The sequence below is a fragment of the Acipenser ruthenus genome, chromosome 24 (genome assembly GCF_902713425.1).
Source record: "Acipenser ruthenus chromosome 24, fAciRut3.2 maternal haplotype, whole genome shotgun sequence".
Classification (NCBI taxonomy): Eukaryota; Metazoa; Chordata; class Actinopteri; order Acipenseriformes; family Acipenseridae; genus Acipenser; species Acipenser ruthenus.
Genome location: NC_081212.1, coordinates 21,210,520 through 21,228,777, shown reverse-complemented (window position 1 = coordinate 21,228,777; position 18,258 = coordinate 21,210,520). Strand labels below are relative to the sequence as shown.

The following is an 18,258-nucleotide window of genomic DNA, read 5'->3' as shown; positions in this document are numbered from 1 at the left end:
AAAATCACATAATTAATCTTCCCCAGGCCACAGAAAGTACCCTTCTCAGGACATATTTGGCCCGCAAAGGCCTAGTTTGGCTAACCCAGTTAATCATTGGGCCACAGGCTCCTGCTGTTGAAAGTAGTGGACATAATTAGTACAAATTGATTTTATTTAAAAGAACAATTATTCCTTAAATTCTTTGCAAAGCTTTTAAGTTGGGTGCAGTCTTAAGCAACTGTGTGCCTACTGCAAATATTCATTGAGCACTAACGTATGAAATAATTCAGCCTCAACATGTTGCAATATTTCTGTGATGAGTACAGAGAATACAGAATTACTGTGTGATGGATATTCTTCTTGGGTTTTGTATTTTCCAGTGTGGGTATTTGAAGGTCATTTTCACAAATAACACAGAAGAACAAACAGTTTCGATATTGAATGTTGAATGAGTCCGGTTTGGCAAGCGTACTTTGAAATCATTATAACAAAACAATTATTCAAGGTGAATGCTTTTCATGTTAGTTTTGTGAGCAAAAAATCACCCACTCACAGTGAATAATAACTTTTAATAACATCTTTCTAAAGGTTATTGGATCCTTTTCTAATGAATATACAGATACAAGTATGGTGCTGAGAATTGAAAGCTGTTTACAATTACTTCCTGTGTATTGCTTTGATTTGATAAAACTGGTAACAGAACTTTAATCTCTGACTTTTCATTTGTTGATGAAAAACAGAGTCAATGACCACTTCAGTGACATCACAAGGCTGCCACGGTGGCCTCTTCACCATTAACCCACTAACAGTGAGAGTCTGCTGGGAAATCCTGCATGTACCAGATAGGGAAGCCAAGTAGCATTTTTCAAGGTGACTTCACAGGCCTCTTACAAGGCCAAAAAAAAGAAAAATAACCATGAATTTTATATAGACTAGATCATTGGTAACTGTTCATTATTTACAGCACATCCACTCATTTCACTCTTTTAAATTACAATAGTTATAATACAGGATCAATTAGCTGCAGTATATTGCAATCATATTCACCATATAAAAAGGATTCAAGAGGTGTGCTAATGTGTTACTTGCCATTAGTTGTTGATTTACCCTAAATTGCCCGTGTCAAAGATGCCTGTGTAATGTGTTATATTGTTTATGCAGCATGACTAGCAAGACTGTGCAGTGTACAGCTTCTGTCTGAGTACAGTTCAATCTGTTTTAAAAGGGTGAGGACCCATCTAGTCACTGCAGACTTTAAACTGCAGTTAGAACACTCCAGATACTGTTGACCTCCATGGAGGAAAGACATCCTCAAAATGATCTAGGAACCTTACAGAAGCCAGGAACAGTTGCTCTATTTCACAAAAAAAAAAAAAAACTCCAACAGACTTCACTGTGTAATGTAATAACATCATACTGCATAGGACTTGGTAGTTTTGTTTCTCCAACAATGAAGCAACACCATTTACTGCTCCGTACAGTAGCTGTAATTCAAAGCAGTTGTGGCAGGATCAAATAATGCTAAGATGCGACACATGTAAAATGCTAATGGCTGTGTGTCGTACAGATGGGATGTAAAAGACACATAAATGATTTCTGAAGCTCAGTTCCAATCCATAAACACGCACATAGCTAGCTGATGCTCCTCTGACATGTTGTGATACAATGACACTTCTAAAGACTTCTAAGTCAAAAGCCCCAGCCAAACAGCATGTACAGTAAAATTGTGCAAAAAGAACATACACTAACGTATGGGGTACCAAAGATCTGTGCAGAAGCTTGTATGCGGGACTGCCACAATTTACCAAGCTGTTGTACAGTAACGCCAATTAATGAACTTCGTCTTAGCCCGCATGTAGTGTATTTGCACAAAAGGAATGGCTGCATTTTTACAGTGTACAAGTACAAGCCCATGTGTCATAAAAAAACTGTGGTAGGTTCACTTCACATGAAATCAATACAGGGTATGAAAAGTCACATCTTTAGAATCACACAGGGTTTGGAAAAGCATGTCAGCTTAATTAGGATAAAAGTTATAACAGAGTTTTCCATTTTTAGAGGTTGGCAGCCGGTTGTGTTTTTAGCCTAAAATAGGTGATCCTGTATCTTAGAAAGTGAATGTGTGTGCTTTGTTTTCTGTGTACAACCACTTAGCACACTGACATTCAATTCCCAGATGCCGTGACTCAACAGATTCCACCCTAGTGAGATGATTTCATATGGAATAACAAGATGAACTGGCCCTACCCCTGCAAACCTAGCAGCTGAGTAAGAACCTTGGGACCGTCTGCACAGTGGTCACAACACATTTTTATGGTTAAAAAAATGTATTATTAGTTATGGTATCCAATTCTTATCTTGTCTCTTTGAAACTTCATAACCACAAACTTACTGTAGCTATCATTTCAAGATGCCTTTAGCACAGTCTCACACTATGAAGCAAAAGCATTGCTTTTTTTATTAAGTACGTGATATAATGGTGATGGAAAGGATAAAGTCCCACTTACTGCATATGGAAACTTTCCATTGTAGTCCCGGTCATTGGCTTTCACATGCCGCTCCTCCTCTGAAAATATATGAAAGTGAGGAAGGAGATGGGTTAGTCAGAAAACAGCATGCTTGCATTGCCATTAATTAAAGCAGGAAGAGCATTTGTTAAATCTGAGTAATTCTGAATTTAAAAATATAAATCTGTCCGTGTCACTTATATGCATGGAGGTCCAGGGTACATTCTTTACACTTAAAAAATAATAGTTGTCCACCAGGTGTTAGTAAAAAAAACAATGGAATCAAGTGTAAACAGTATTACTGAACAGCAGTATACTATGGATACTGCTGTTCAGTAATACCCCCAATAAGAGTAATGAACTACTAATGTTGTATAAAGTTAAAGCTATGGAGGAAGTTGGGCTTTACTGCAGTACATTTAAAAGCTAGTTCCCCGCGATAGACAAGAATCTGAGTCAAACAAAGGAGCAAGATCAGCTTATCTGAGGAAGTACAGAGTTCTGCTTTCCAATGTATTAGCATGTGTGTCCCCTTTATAGGTAATAGCAAAAAAAAATACTTCCCTCTAAATTATAGACAAAAAAAATGTGTAACACCTGCCATAACATTGTTAATGGTAGAGGTAAGTCCAGCAGGCATCGCTAACATAGCACTGATTCAATGTAACAGCGTGTTTATATTGTTCTGGAAGGATACTGTATGTGACAGAGTCTCTAGTTTGTTTAACATAGTGATGTTTTTTGGTGAACAAGTAATTTGTGCAGCATTGAATACAGACACTGTTTACTCAAAAGTGTGTGTTACATAGTGTAGGTGTTTCCCTGCATATTTGTGAACTGCACGGTTTCAAATTACGCTGCGTTTCTATGCAGATTTGGAGCTTGATCTAAGAAATGTAATTCTCAGAATACAGCTTTCTATTCAGGCTGTAACTTTTTTTTTCCCATACACTGTACTTGTTAAATCTCCTTCAGTCACTGTGTGTGTGTAACTGCACCACACCAAGGGGTAGATGTACTAAAGTGTTGCATCTGTCGCAATCGCTGCAAACCACATGGAAACCAGTCAGAAGTACAGCGTGAAATGTACTAAACAAACGCAACGCTGTGAGCATCATTTTAACGAATGCTTTGCAGCCGCAGTTCTTATTTGCACTTTAGCCTTAAATGAAGATGTAATTCTGGGCGTTCTGCAGAGATTCACACAAACAGGGTGGAGACAGTGCAAATGAGGGATCAAAACTACTGTATTGACATGTACTAAAGCTTCGGGCAATTGCAATACAAATTTGTTAAGTCAATTTGTCATCTATTGCGTGTTAATTGTCTAGGCTACTAAATAGACTAAGTAATAATGTGATATCTTGTAACAGTTGTAAGTCGCCCTGGATAAGGGTGTCTGCTAAGAAATAAGTAAGTAAGTAAGTAAGTAAGTAGACCAAGTTAAAAATAATAATAATTAAAATAAAATTTAAAAAAACCCTACAATCATTGAGTTTCAATTTAAAATAATCTTTTATTCGCACTGTACACCAATGTGTAAATGCAGCAGCATGATTTATTTTGTGTTACCAGTAGGCTAAAGTACAAAAAAAGTGCGCTAGGTATTCATTTGGTTTTACTACTGTACTGTATACTGTATAGGCCTACTGTACAGATTTATATTTTTACATAATGTAATGTGTAGCCTACCCAAAACACATTAGTTATTTCAGCGCAATGATTTATATTTAAAATACATAGAGAACTGTAAATGTATGTGTGTGTGATTTTATTGTATTGTTTTTAAACCCGACACTTCCTTATGTCGGACAAACATGTCCGGTTTTGGGAGGGGCTACTGTATGATTATGAAAAGCTTTTGGGGGGTGAAGGTTGGGGCCCCACTATAGAATCTGATAGGATTAAATATATATATATATATATATATATATATATATATAATCTATCTATATATCTATATATCGATATATATATCTATATATCTATATATCTATATATATATATATATATATATATATATATATATATATATATATATATATAAGGTGGAACAGAATGCATTGTACTGATGACATTTAAATTAACAAAAACAATGTTATTTTGATTCTTGCACCCCTGCATGTATAGACGTTATCCTTCAGGCACCCTCTGCTGCAGCTGCAACCACAACTCAACTTTATTTGAAAAAATGTTGCAGAACTCTCGCTAGAGATCTCGCTAAGATGACGCAAATAATATTTAAATTAGTATACTGCAGCTCTCTTCATTAACATATTTTTTCTTGGTACATACGACAAAATGTGCACTTTGCGAATTGTCGTAACGAAAATGCAAACTGCGGTATGTTTGCAAGTTTCCTATCTATGTATCTATTTTATAATGCATATATGTTTTTGAAACTTCTCGAACGAATTCACACAAACTGTTTAAAATGTCTAAAAATGTAAATAATAAAAAAAAAACTAAAGTACTCAAATTATAGTACTATATATTATCTTTAAATACGGTGATTCAGAACACTGCAAAATGAAAATCCAATCGAATAGGTTCATTGAAATAGAAACATGAAACCTGCATCCAAACAGTACAGACTGCTACAGTATGATTTGATATCTTAGCCTCGCCTCCTCAAACAGCTGCCAAGTGCCAAGATGTCTAAGCGTCAGTTAGCTAAAAGCTAAACTTCTGGCTATTTAGTTACAACTCTTGAAAACAATCGGTGCCATTTTAGAATAATAAATAGTCAAGACCTCAGAGCAGCCTGCCCACCCACCTCCCTCAGTACTCTGCAGTAATCGGAGTATCTACCTTGTCTTGGGTCCTTGTTGCGTAGAGTCCACCCTCCCCTCCATGGCAGTAACATCTGTAGACATTTCTCAGCCATTTCCTTTGGCACAGTCATGCTTATATAAACAAGGTTTAAACTCGTTCAACAATAAGGACACCAGCAGCCAAGATCATCTTGTCATGAATATAGCTTCCCAAGAGGCATCCCCTAAGACGAAAACATACACTACTGCTGCTGCTGCAATCCCTGTGCGTACTGAAAGAAAAACAGCACCGGTAGCTTATACAGCTGCTTGGGTAATTGTGGAGGTGTGTCTACTCTCATTTCTGCACCGGCTCTTCTTTCAGCTGGATTAGTCAGTGCAGGTATTTACCCCAAGGCTAAGCAATTCACTGCACACTGAATTGCATGAAGCCACCGACAAAAAAAAAAAAATGTTTTGGCTTTGATTTCAGAAAGAGTATGCAGGCTGCTACAATGTAAAAAGAAGGATAGCTTTATTGTATTAATACATTGCGCTACCTTGCTTTCTGCAACTCTTTGCCTTATTGCATTGTTTTTGTTTCTTTTTGCTATTTGAAATGGGACTATACCACAGCATGGTCAAATGAAATCGGTTTTTTTGTTTGTTTTAAACTCTTAGAGTTGCTGGAATGCTAAGAATTCTGTGCCTTCAACGCTGAAGACACCAGCATTCTTTTACCTGGACTTGTAGCAAATCTGTTCCACCAGCTTCTCATTCACAACAATTTCAACCCTTTAATCTGTGTCAACTAGTGGCAAACAATAGTGTAGTTTGGATTACTGAACAGAATGCAGATAAAAAAGACATCAAGGGCTGCAAAATACTTCTAGATGAGAAAATGACGTGCACCTTACCATCTAACAATTATGGAACCCTTTTGTTATCCTGTTTTAAGTACATTTTAAATCACGATCTGTCTTGGTTAAAACTAATTACATTATCAGTAGTATTCTCATGCAAGTTTTACGACCTGATCTTTAGCTGGTTGGATTTTTGGTTACATGGAATCAAAGAAAAACCACAAAGTCATATCACTTAAGAGACACAATAACGGGAAGTTCCAAACGCTGCTGGGAGATGGAGTTCTTGAAAGACATGTATCTGTCTGTTTCCTCTCCAGGGGTCTAAAGGTGTAGTTAGAACATTGTAATCTCCTATGAGTTATGTGATTATACAGTGGTTCAAAGCAATGGTTCCTCGTGAACCAATATTGCTCCCCAAAATCAAATACGAGTTTCCAGTGAAGTGTGGTTTGTTCTTTCTAAATTACAACACTTTAGACAAGTATGGCAGACAGCACTGAACCCACTAAATTGACCTAAAGACACTGCTGAGACGAAATGACCTAGAAGCAAACCGAGAACTTTCTTTAACCAAGTGTAACACCAGATATCACGGTTTTAAATGTACATAAACGGTCTCTATCACATGTTTCTCTCAAAACTGCACATTTGAGACGTATAAAAAATGGAAATGCATGACAGGTATGAAATTGTCTGTGAACTCTACACAATATTGTTCAATAATCATAGCACCACTGTAGCTAGAACTGGCAGTAAATGCCCCAGCACTATCAGCTGATCATGGATTGAAAAGTGTAAAAGGTACTACAAGGACTTTTATTCATGTTCACTTTCTGACTCCAAACAGCTGTAGGGCCTTCTAGTGGAATACTTCTCCAAAAACCATATGGCCATTCAGGAAACAGCTCCCACACACTGTGGTATCAGAAGATAACTGCCTCACATAACCATGTTCTTCATCTAATTTTATAAATATTAAACAACCAGTAATTTAAGCGAAAGTATTCCTAAAAAATTTTTTTTTTAAAAACTTGCTGGACTAAAGCATGGGCCTCTGTGTTTTATTTCACTTTGGAAGAGACACTGAAGCACACAGACCTCCCAGCTTCAAAATTAAGACACTTCCTTTTTTGTCAAAGCAAAAGCACTGTTACTAAATCAACTACAGTAGCTGTCATCAGGGACATGGCTGTTATATGGGGCACAGTGGAGGGGTGATGGCACTGGAGCTCCCTTTGATCTTGCAATTATACTGTGCATTTACAGCCCCTGCTCATCTATGTCTGAGAGCATGCCCCTAATATAACTTTATTGAAAAAATCACAGGACTAAGTGGGGTACCATAAGATCTCCCCCAAGGAATTGGGCATAACACTGAAAATAATATGTTGGCACCTGAAATGGTTTATGAGATATTGGCGTCGACAATTCTGGATTAACAAAAACGTATAAGCCCCCTCACAGGCCCACAGAGATGCTTTAGAAGGGTTAACAGGTTTTGTTACGATACCTTGGCACATGAAATTTGAGCTCACTGCCTAGTATTTAAAGCACTTACTTGCAAGACTGAAAACCTGAGAGCACTTGTGATTAACATGAAGGCTTTAGGTGAATCAGACATTATCAAAAAGACAGGGCTGCTTCTCGACTAAAGGATTCAGGTCAACACAGGTAATCTCATCAATCTCTAGAGTGAAAAACACACCTACCTTTATTATTTTCAGTGATTGTCAATATACAACCCCTGAGGAAACAGATCAGCAGGATTGCTATAGAGTTAAACAGCGATCTGTTCAGAGCATGCAGCCCCCCAGCATGTATGGTTTGCAGCTGGAATGGCTTTTGTGTGTGTTTTATAATATTAAACCTAATAGTTATTGCAGTTGTTCCTATTGAATACAAACAGGTTGCAATGTGACTGTTGAGGGTCATTACATTGGTTGTTTTGCTCTCTGTAATGTTATGACAGCAATGACAATTGAAAAAAGCCTGTTTAATTTTATCTGCATTTTTATTATTTTGCTGTGTGCAATACTGTATTTGCAAATCAACAACTGGGAAGAAAACCTGAGCTCAGGTTTGAAAACAACCTCTCGGTTTCAGCTAATCATATGTCTGGGGAAAGCTACGCAGCAGATACAGCAGTTATTTTTTTACGTCTTACGTCAAACTTCTGCTCTTGTAACTATAGGGATTTGGTGACTCTAAACAAATGAACCATGCACAGAAAGCATGCTGAAAACCCTGTGCTTGAAAAGGCATTAAAGATCAAGCAAAAAAGACTGCCAACCCATGGGTGCCGGTCCACAGCAAATCAAATAACACTCAAACATTCATATAACAGGCAAACATTCAATAAAATGTAACGCTTGTATTTGTTCATTTGTAATGCAGCATCAGAAGGAAAACCAATCTGTCACAACAAGCACGTTCACAAGCTAACTTCCTGAACAAGCAGCCCCTAAACCTGTAGACCTTGGAGATCAAACAGTCTTACGTCTGAGTTTGTCCCCTGTCACACTACTTTGATTTATGTGTTACATCACTGATCTGTATACTGTTGTATACAAAAACTGCATCCCCCTGCTGCAACACAGCAGGTCTGACAGACTTTCACAGAGTGAAAGCCTAATTCAGTATCAACCACTGCTTTGCACAGTGAATGGGTTTAAACTTGTAGCAATGGCCCACAAGTCTAATAAAATACACTTCAAGTGCACTTCACAACTAATGAACAGTTTCTACTGGGATTTAAGACACCTCTAGGATGCTTTGCCCCTTGATGTAGGCTTTACACAGAGGTAATTGGATCAGAAATCATAACTGTATTAAGAACACTTAGTGGACAGTCTGGTATTTTAAATGCATACAACAAGAGAATGAAAGAGTAAAACAAGTACAAAAAGTAGTAAAATGTGTTTCCTGGCATTAATATAATAGTCCAACCATTTATACTTTGTACTTGCTTTTTAATAAAAGAGGAATTGTACTATTGCAGGCGCGTAGCTACCATTAACCTGCTCTGTTATTGTGTTGGCTCTTGTTTATTATGAGATATTTCATTTAAATTAGAGATACAGTACCGGTAAAACGACATTGGCACATGTAAATACATTTCTTTACATGAACCGATGGGGGTAACTGCTTGAAACTTGACCTACCGTTTAGATTAGTCGCTCGTGTTATTGGATCTACAAAAGTCTCACATTTGAGATACATGAGCAGTACACCTCCACCTGTAGTTACAGCCGACCTGGGAGGTTGCTGTAATAATACAAGGACTGTAGCTGTACACGTTGGTCTACTACTCTGATTACACCAGTTTATCTATTTCCAGCACTGTAAAAGTCACACAAATTAGCTTGCTAATGTAAACACACTCTGCTGCTTTGGTTGGGCTACCTCAATCCCCTTCACTTAGCGTTTATAAGCAATAGTGACAACAAAGATAAAGTCAGATATGTTTCTCCTATGCTGCTAAGTTGCTGTAACAGACCCTGTCAGTCTAGGACCTGCCTCTGTTTAGATCATTAGAATAAGGTCCAGTGTGTGACCTTGGGCTGTGTGCCTTAATCTCACACGTCTGTTAAACTAGGTAGGAACAAGAGCTGGCTGGAATTGAGATGTCACAGTTGGGTAAATCGTTTCTAAATAAATGACATCATAAAACACAGAGCAAAGAAATGGGAGACGCATAGCCTTAGCCACAGGACACTGCTAGAAAAGACTGAGTGCTATCAGGCGCCATTTCACAAATAAGCTTATCTTACAGTACTGTATAGTGTTCAGATATGCTGGTGCAGTTTATGAAATACATGTCAGTTAAAAAATATTATACTTTGGTATGATAAATCCATTCTAGACTGTTGTACAAAAAGCCAACAACAATGTAGAAATGTTCCATGAACACTACACAGTATTTCATTTACAAAAGAAGTCTTCAATAACTCCAGTTCAATATTTCATGTTCTTGAATGGCAATATTATCTTGGAAATGCCAAAAATGAAACAAACAATTATTATTATTTTTTTTTAATATTACAGAATATCAGGAATGCTCTTTGTGTTGGTAAATATATGATATAAATTAATATTTTATATAAACAAGCTTATGTATATGCATGCTACATATGAATCCTAGTTAGGAAATATACTGTAGTTCTTCAGTGGGGTTTTTTTTCTGTGAGGAAAGCCTACATCCTGCTCCACAGTTATTATTTTTTTCTCCTTGTTTGTATATTAATAAAGATAAACAAGTACTCGAAACCCAAAGGTTGTGAGTGTGGTTAGTGTCTCATTTCCAGAAAAGAGCACTGAAACTTCAAGAACAAAAACATAAAGAAGCACTGGAGCGAGAACAGCAGCGAGAAAAGGAGCTGGAAAGGGAACGGCAGCTGTAAATCTCCGTGATGATAACGATACAATTACCGGTACTATGAAAACCTGTTTAGTCTCAATGGAATGAATAGTTCTGTGGGGTCTTGTGGACCATCAGTCTAATTCTTATTTTAATGTTTTGTCTATTACTTGAAATTTTGTACTGTTCGCAGAGAATTGTTCATTATTTGACAGTACTATATATATACAGTATATATACAGTATATATTACATATACAAAAATAATTAATGTATAAATATACAGTATCTACACGGTGAGTTTAATTGGAGTATTGAAGTATCTGGAAGTTACTTTAAATAATATGCTTAAAATGATTAGTGTTAGATTCTCACAGCTTTTTACTTATAATTCTATACAAAGTTATCAAAACAGAATAACTAATTTAAAGATTTGTCTTATTATAAAACCAATACAATGTATAATGAAAGAATGGAGAATGACACAAATAACTTATCAAAGATGTTAATTTGCATCATACACATTAATAAAATCATAATTGCATAAAAACAATACCGTTGAAAGATATTCTAGGTCCTTCACCACTTTATTTTCAGTGGTGAAATTGGAGGTTAACAATAGTATGCTTTGCTACAATTCACTTATGTGCAGCAAGTACGCTTTTAAATGTCACAGGAGCATCCATGCTTCACACAAATTATTAACATAATTCTAGCCTCACAAGACACCGCATCAATAAGAAAGAAAGAAAGAAAGAAAGAAATACCTGCTGGTTGCACCTTCAGCCCCATTCCCAGTACTGTGTGCTGGCTTAAAGGTTTCACTAAGAAATAAAAAATATAGAAATGCTGTTCCAACGAACTGGAGCTGGTAATGTTATGATCCATGTGTGTTGAGACTGGGAGCATTAATGCTTTACCATTACAGTGTCACTCTGTGTGCTTGGACGGGTTCTGCACACCCCTGCCAGTCAGCTCCCTGGAACAATGATCTTTACAGCAGTAAACATTCAATCCATCTTATCTTTCCCTGCGAGCACCTTGTAAACTAAAAAGAGACACGTCTACAAAATTCCACTGACACTGTGTGCATTCACCACTGATAAAAAGCATTGGCTAAATTTAAAGACGGGCGGTGGGAGATACAGCCTTCTTAATAATGTGCTAAAACCAAGCAATCGGCAAAGAACACGGTATTATCCTGCTACAGTATGTAGAACATTTTATAGAAACTGTGCAAGTGTGTCTTATCAAGTACCTATCTCAGTCTACGGATAAAAGTGTGCATTTTTAACATCTACATTTAGCGCATTTATTATTGCATTAGTGCTATCGACACCAGCTGTCAGCTGTTGTATCAAGTTGAACTGAAAATTGTCATGTCTGTGGGATAAATTTAAATAACTCAAGAAAATAAAGGAAATAGACCAACTCTGTAATACAACATTTTTGTTTTGGAAGTCCATTTGACAGCCCTCTTGCTCAATTGAAAAATATATTTTTTTCTCCCTTTTGATACAGTGAAGATACAAGTAGCACTTACTTTATGTAAAGAGGTGAGTTAGAATGTTTTACTTACCAATGAAGGTATTCTTGTCACAAAGCGTCATAGCATCAGGTTTCCTCTGATTAGACCCGAAGGTTGGCCTGCAGATAAACAGTAGAGCAGTCAGTAATTCAAAGCGGTCATAAGGAATTTAATACATACATGGGGGATCATGTTATGTCAAAAAGTGCCAGGTGAGGATAGCCAGAGGTAATAGATGTGTGCACTAGATGTCTAGGATAGAGCCCCATTGTCTTCATCAGTGGATTCAATCCAACGTTTGCAACAATGCAACATTTGCAAACGTGAGATGCATTTGCAGGTTGTTAATTTTTTTAGTTCCTGTAGACGTTTCCCGAACACAATGTGGGTGTTTTTTCACCTTAAACATGGTGGGCCAGTGCCCTAAATTCATTTCCTGTTAATCCATGTTTCATGTGGTGTTCACAGACCACAAATGCACAGAAATGTATAGAAATTCAACTCCATTTAAATAAGTGAAAAATATGTACATTTACCACTATCTGAATAACTAAGGCAAAATTCAGAGGATATTATATAGTATATTATTCAGTTGTATTACACTGACATCGGCAATGGAAAGTTACAAGACCATGAGAATTTTGGTAATCATCTTTCTCCTCAAACTCCTTCACTTGTAATTAAAGGACGAGGATTGTCCTGCATGCAAAATATTGACATTCAATACTTAAATTCCTCAAAATGAAAATTATGTTATACACAAAATTTAAAAAACTGACAAAAAACGATTTCTCACCCCCTTCTTCCACAGGATCATTTGTAAACGAGCGGGTGTTGAGATGATGAATTTTGACTCCTAACCCAACCCCAAGACAAATTATACAGACTTGTCATGCTAAGATTTTCTGAACATTTATTTGTTTTAAACTGTACACTTTTAACCCTATGACAGTGGTAATAATAGGGTTCATATGGAAGACCGAAAGGGGTGCAAATGCACCCCATGAACATAAACGCAGTCAATTTATAATTTACAGCACAAAATTACACAAAACTGGTTTATATTATTATTTATACAATTACTAAATTGAATAAACATTGTTCTGAAGTGTTAAGCATTTTTTAAATATTGTATTAATTTAGTTAAAAAAAACAACAGTAAATACCTGTAGAATTTCACAAGCACAAGTATAAACTACACAAATAAATATTATATTGTACATAGAAGCTCAACATGTACAAAATCCAGTAAATAATCAAATTGTCAACATACACCTGTGCTTCAATATAATGTTGCAGAAAGCAGCTTCAGTCTTTCTGGAGAAAAAAAAAACTGTGCACAAAGGAACCTTGCATACATAACAAAAAAAGAAAGTTGAAAGGCTCCAACCCTCGAAGAATAAAAGAAAACAATTACAATCCAAGTAACACTGTTATCAAAGTTACAAAGTCCTGCAGATGAGGGCACATTATTCCAAATTACAACAAAGCAACAAATATAGGCATTAGTATTAAAGCAACAGACTTATTGACTGATGTGGCCCTGCCCTAACTCCACTGTGATGTTTTTTTTTTCCTTACTTGTTTTTTTTCCCCTGCGAATCAGCAACCCTGATGTATCACCTAAATGTTTTAAAATGACCTGAGTAAAGCAAAACTGCATACTAATACCAGCCTAGTATCTATGACATCCACTAGCTGGCTCTCCGTACAGCCAGTTTAATTAAAACCGAGGGGGCTTGGTTGAAGAAGTACACCAGTGGGGATTTCTTCAGGGCAGACTGCAGAAGTCAGCAAACAGTGAACCAATTAATGCTGTGACATGAAATGCATACTTTCTATTTCTAAACATATTTTACACACAGGGATTGTGCCTTTAGGTAAACAGATTTATATTATAGCTTCAGTCTAACTGGAAGTGTATTTTTTACTTTAAAACAACCTTCTCAGTTTTGGATATTTGTACAGATCTTATCAGCTACAATGTTTTATTTGTATAAGCCTATGAGAAGGATGCATAGACTAAGGTGTCCTTGCTCCGTACCACATATTTTCATCCAACATGACCTCAGCAGCGCTCAGTGCTCCACTAGCACTGCTGTATTATCCAGCCATGCAAGACTTAAAAAAAGGCAATCAATCACTTCTAGAGTGCCAGTATTACTTGTTCATAAAAATACTTCAGCTATTCAATCCACCAACCTGTGAGATTAAAGGCATTGAATCTAAATACTGTCCATTGTCTACCAAGGTTATGAACCACTGCAATATGTTCTTGTGCAGCATTAGAGCTCAATGATACACAATGCAGAATGGCAGTCACAACATAGGGAACAGCTGTAAACAGGAGAGGCAAGATCGGACAACATAGTCCACATATTTTATTGAAGCCGAACATATTTATACACTTATAAATTGATCTTAAAAGGCCAGAGTGAGAAATGTCCAGACTTGAACTTCTCTTTTGTTATGATATGTGAAGCTTGGGAATGTAGAATATACAAGAATGCTGTTTGAACAAGTGTCTACTGAAACTGTTTTTTTTTTTTTTTTACTGCCTTTGGGGTATGAAAAGGTAACACACATGTCATTAAATCTTTGCTAACCTTGTCGACTAAAGGCACAAGGCAAAATCTGAAATGTTTAACAAAGGTCATGATACATTTAACAGCATGTCCCTAGGCACCCTAACCTAACGTCCACCACAACCTTCAATTCACCTCATAGATGTGAGCACCAATACATGTTAGAAACAGAAATGTCCTGGCAGGATATGTCAAGCCATAATAAACAAAGGCTAAACAGACAAAAATATAACCTTCCCCTTTCCCCAGGCTTAATCCTAAAGAGAATCCAAGAAAACTTGAAATCCAATTCCAAACGCTGTATCCAATTGAAATGGAAAAAATATATATATTTGGCCTAATTATTTTTCCCATATTGAAATGTGGGTTAACAGTGTCTGTAAGGGAAGTACTGATTTCATACTGTGAATTGAACTACAATTGAAACAAAGGTGCTGACACAAATCTCATACCGTATCTGACCAAAACAATTATTTCCACTAAGTTCATTCTTTCGCGGTTGTAGTGCTTTTTTTTTTGGCTAACTTATTCCACAGGAAAATGTGTGTGGGTTGGGGGGGATTTGGAGACATGAAAGAATTGCTTCTTTTTTTTTCTAAATGACCCTGGAGGGCACTAATCAAACCCTGGTATTTTTTATCAGCAAACATAATGAAAGCACCTGCAATGTCTGCCATCACCATTATGGTCTGGCTGGAGAATCAGTTGCCTGCATACTAAATAAATATCTCTAGGCAGCAGAACTAATGAGCTAAGGGACTTTCTTCAGCGGAGAAAATTAAATGCAGTTTTTCGTATGCATCCCCAGCTATGCAATTTCGTCTTAGTGCCGAAGAAAATATGAACAAAACGTTACTGCCCGATCTCGAATCATCCGTGACATGCAGGCAGCCATTTTCAAAGAAACGAGTCACTGTCTGGGATGTAATAAGTAGAAGTAATACAGAGGCCTCCTCCAATTCAGAGGATGATGAAAAGGACAGATTTGTTGTTGTTACAGGCATGTTCATTTACCAATACTACTGCAACTTAAACTAAAAAACACTAGCCTTGCTGTCTACCACACAGCCCTCCAGGCTTTTAAGACTTTTGGCTTCCATACTCAGCTTCCCTCTATCCTGCAGTTAATGAGTAAACAACTAGATTCCCATGAGGATTCCGCTTGGCTGCTTAGTGACACATTACCACCACCAAATTGCTCCACAAATCCAAGAACTCAGCTAAAGAAGAAAATTGAACCAGACAGGGTTCTATTCAGTTGATAGTGTATAAACACTGGCTGATGCTAGAAGATCATAAACATACACCCCTTTGTGTACCATGAAAATCAAACATCTAACAATGCAATACGTAAAACCCCAAGGAGTATGGCTTTAAACAGTGGCGCTTCTTCAACAGACTCCTCATTGCTTGTAAGTACAGTAGCATACATACCGTATCCCTGTGAAAGACACATAATACATTTTAAAAAGGACACTGAACACCTGTGATCTAATTTACATGGTCGGTATGTTCAATAACTGCTTGTCCACGCCACGGGTCCCAAAACATATTCTTTATCAGCACAGACCAACCACAAATGCTGTTTACACTGGTAACCATGAGCTAAATTCCATTAACCTTAACAATTTGTGGTAAAGAATATGTACATCAATATCAATCATCAGCATCTGCTGAGCAGTTCTCAAGATATAGCTAAAAGGTAAGTATAATATAGAATGATGGACAGGCGTACCATGACTAACACTCACCGTAACAGGTAAGATTTGTGGAATTATATTGTTAGCTATAAAGCAAATATATTGTCATGACCATGCGGTGCGTTTGGATTGCCTTACCTAAGCGATTAATATCTCTTTGGAATGATGGCATGCCAGTTGTCTCACGCTTCCAATTTGTTTTTATTATGGTGTTGTTTCCAGTTCATCTGAAAAGAAAATTGCTTCAGTACGTTAACTCTTTGACAGGACGCACGAAGGTAGCATGTCGTAGTAGGCGACTCATCAATCCAGTGGAAAGCAAATTGTTATTAATTGTGATTGTAATCCTGGTCTGTTAATGACCAGTCCTCTGGCTTTCTTCCTCAGGTCACCGCTGGGTCATTCCATGAACATGGAACATCTGGATAAATCCAGTACTGCTAGGTAAAAAATGTTAGACTTGCAATTTCCTCTTATTAGTGTATCAAACATACTATTTTTGGAAAATGGCCTCACTGCAGTTTAAATAGGTGCTCTTCATCCTCAACCCCCTGACTACTTGCAGCGGTAGGAAGTTATGAAATGCACTTACATTACTGTATTACAGTAACTGCAGTTGCAATACCAACGTGTAACTGACACATTTAGTTGTGCAGTCTGCCTGCATGTTAAATAGTTTAATAGAGTATTTTGAAATGTGTGATTTATTTCAACTTTAATAATGTTTAACGCCCATCCCAGGGATGTTTAACAAGCCTGGAGTTTCCCATTTAACAATATCAACTACATTAAGATTATATATATATAAGACACTTGTAAAATACCTGATTGAAGTGCCCCTTCACACTACAGTACAAAACGTGATGTTTTATATGGAATGATTATTTTTGATAAAACCGTGTTTCGCATTATTCTGGATATCAGAACCAGCTCGTTTTGGTTTGTAACAAAACTAAACCCGTTCCGCAACGACCAGTTAAAATCTGGTTACAAACAGAATATATTCCAAAATGCATGGATTTATAAATATTCAATTTCAAATGCAAACTCTAAGCTACTTAGAAAAATAAATAATAATAATAATAATAATAATAATAATAATAATAATAATAATAATAATAATAATAATAATAATAATAATAATAATAACGTGCGGCATTCCCACTCTGCACCGCTCCAAACAAAGCAAAACAACATATTTTGTTTCACAGACAAAACTGCAGATGTTGTACTCAAGCAAGTTAACCCACTACATGGGTTTTAGTTCAGTTGGTAGGTGTTATCTGGCTAGCATACATGGAATAAATGCTATCATAAACATCACTTGCCTTGAAAAGCTGTCCTTATTGAAGCTCCATTCCACAGAATGCAAGCAGGCGGAGTAGCAAGGAGCACAGATATCAACACGATGAAATTCATCAAGTAGGTTTCTCCCTCTCTCTCCGAAGCCACATCCACTATGTCGTAATTTGCTGTTTTCTTAAAGCTGCCGGTTCATCTGCAGTGGATTTCAAAGGAGAAAGCTGCTGGTATCGTTGGTTTAGAAGTGAAATAATTTTTTTGTAGATGTTTTTCTTCAAATAAAAACTTTATTTCGACATCGTGATATTTTTCCCTAGCTATCAAACCACGATCTTGACAGCGTGTTTCAGAAGTAGATTATTTAGTATGTGAGTTAATATAATTGAATTTATTTGTTCTAGGAATAGGCAGTGTTTTTATGTGTATTGTACTGTAATGAAAACAATACCAAAATAGTAACACATGTTGCAGTCTTTATGTTTAGTGTTATATTTACACTGCTCACGTTACGGTTATTGTTATATTTACAGTGATCCCTAGTTGTTGATGCACTCTCTTCGATGAAGTTGCTGATTAAATACTGTACTAATGTAATGAGTGATTTTCCAAATGCTTTATATGGTCCAGAATATGCTGCAGTCTTTTGGCATGTTCCAACGACTGTAGGTACCATACTGAA

The 18,258-nt window shown here is 36.7% G+C and overlaps 1 protein-coding gene across 2 annotated transcripts in view; it reads right to left on the bottom strand.

Annotated features, from left to right (window-relative positions):
* LOC117964252 (probable phospholipid-transporting ATPase IM) overlaps positions 1–16,511 on the bottom strand; it is a 46,386-nt gene extending 29,875 nt beyond the window's left edge. Inside the window, exons 1-3 of one of the 2 annotated variants that reach the window (XM_058998668.1) lie at positions 16,416–16,511; positions 12,044–12,111; positions 2,490–2,548 (exon numbers count right to left, since the gene is read on the bottom strand). In XM_058998668.1, coding sequence (XP_058854651.1) covers positions 2,490–2,548; positions 12,044–12,074 — 90 coding nt within the window. In that variant the 5' untranslated portion in view covers positions 12,075–12,111; positions 16,416–16,511. Of the gene's footprint in view, positions 1–2,489; positions 2,549–5,300; positions 5,521–12,043; positions 12,112–16,415 lie in introns of those variants that run through there. The other variant, XM_058998667.1, reaches the window with a different exon arrangement.
* Positions 16,512–18,258: the final 1,747 nt, after the last annotated feature.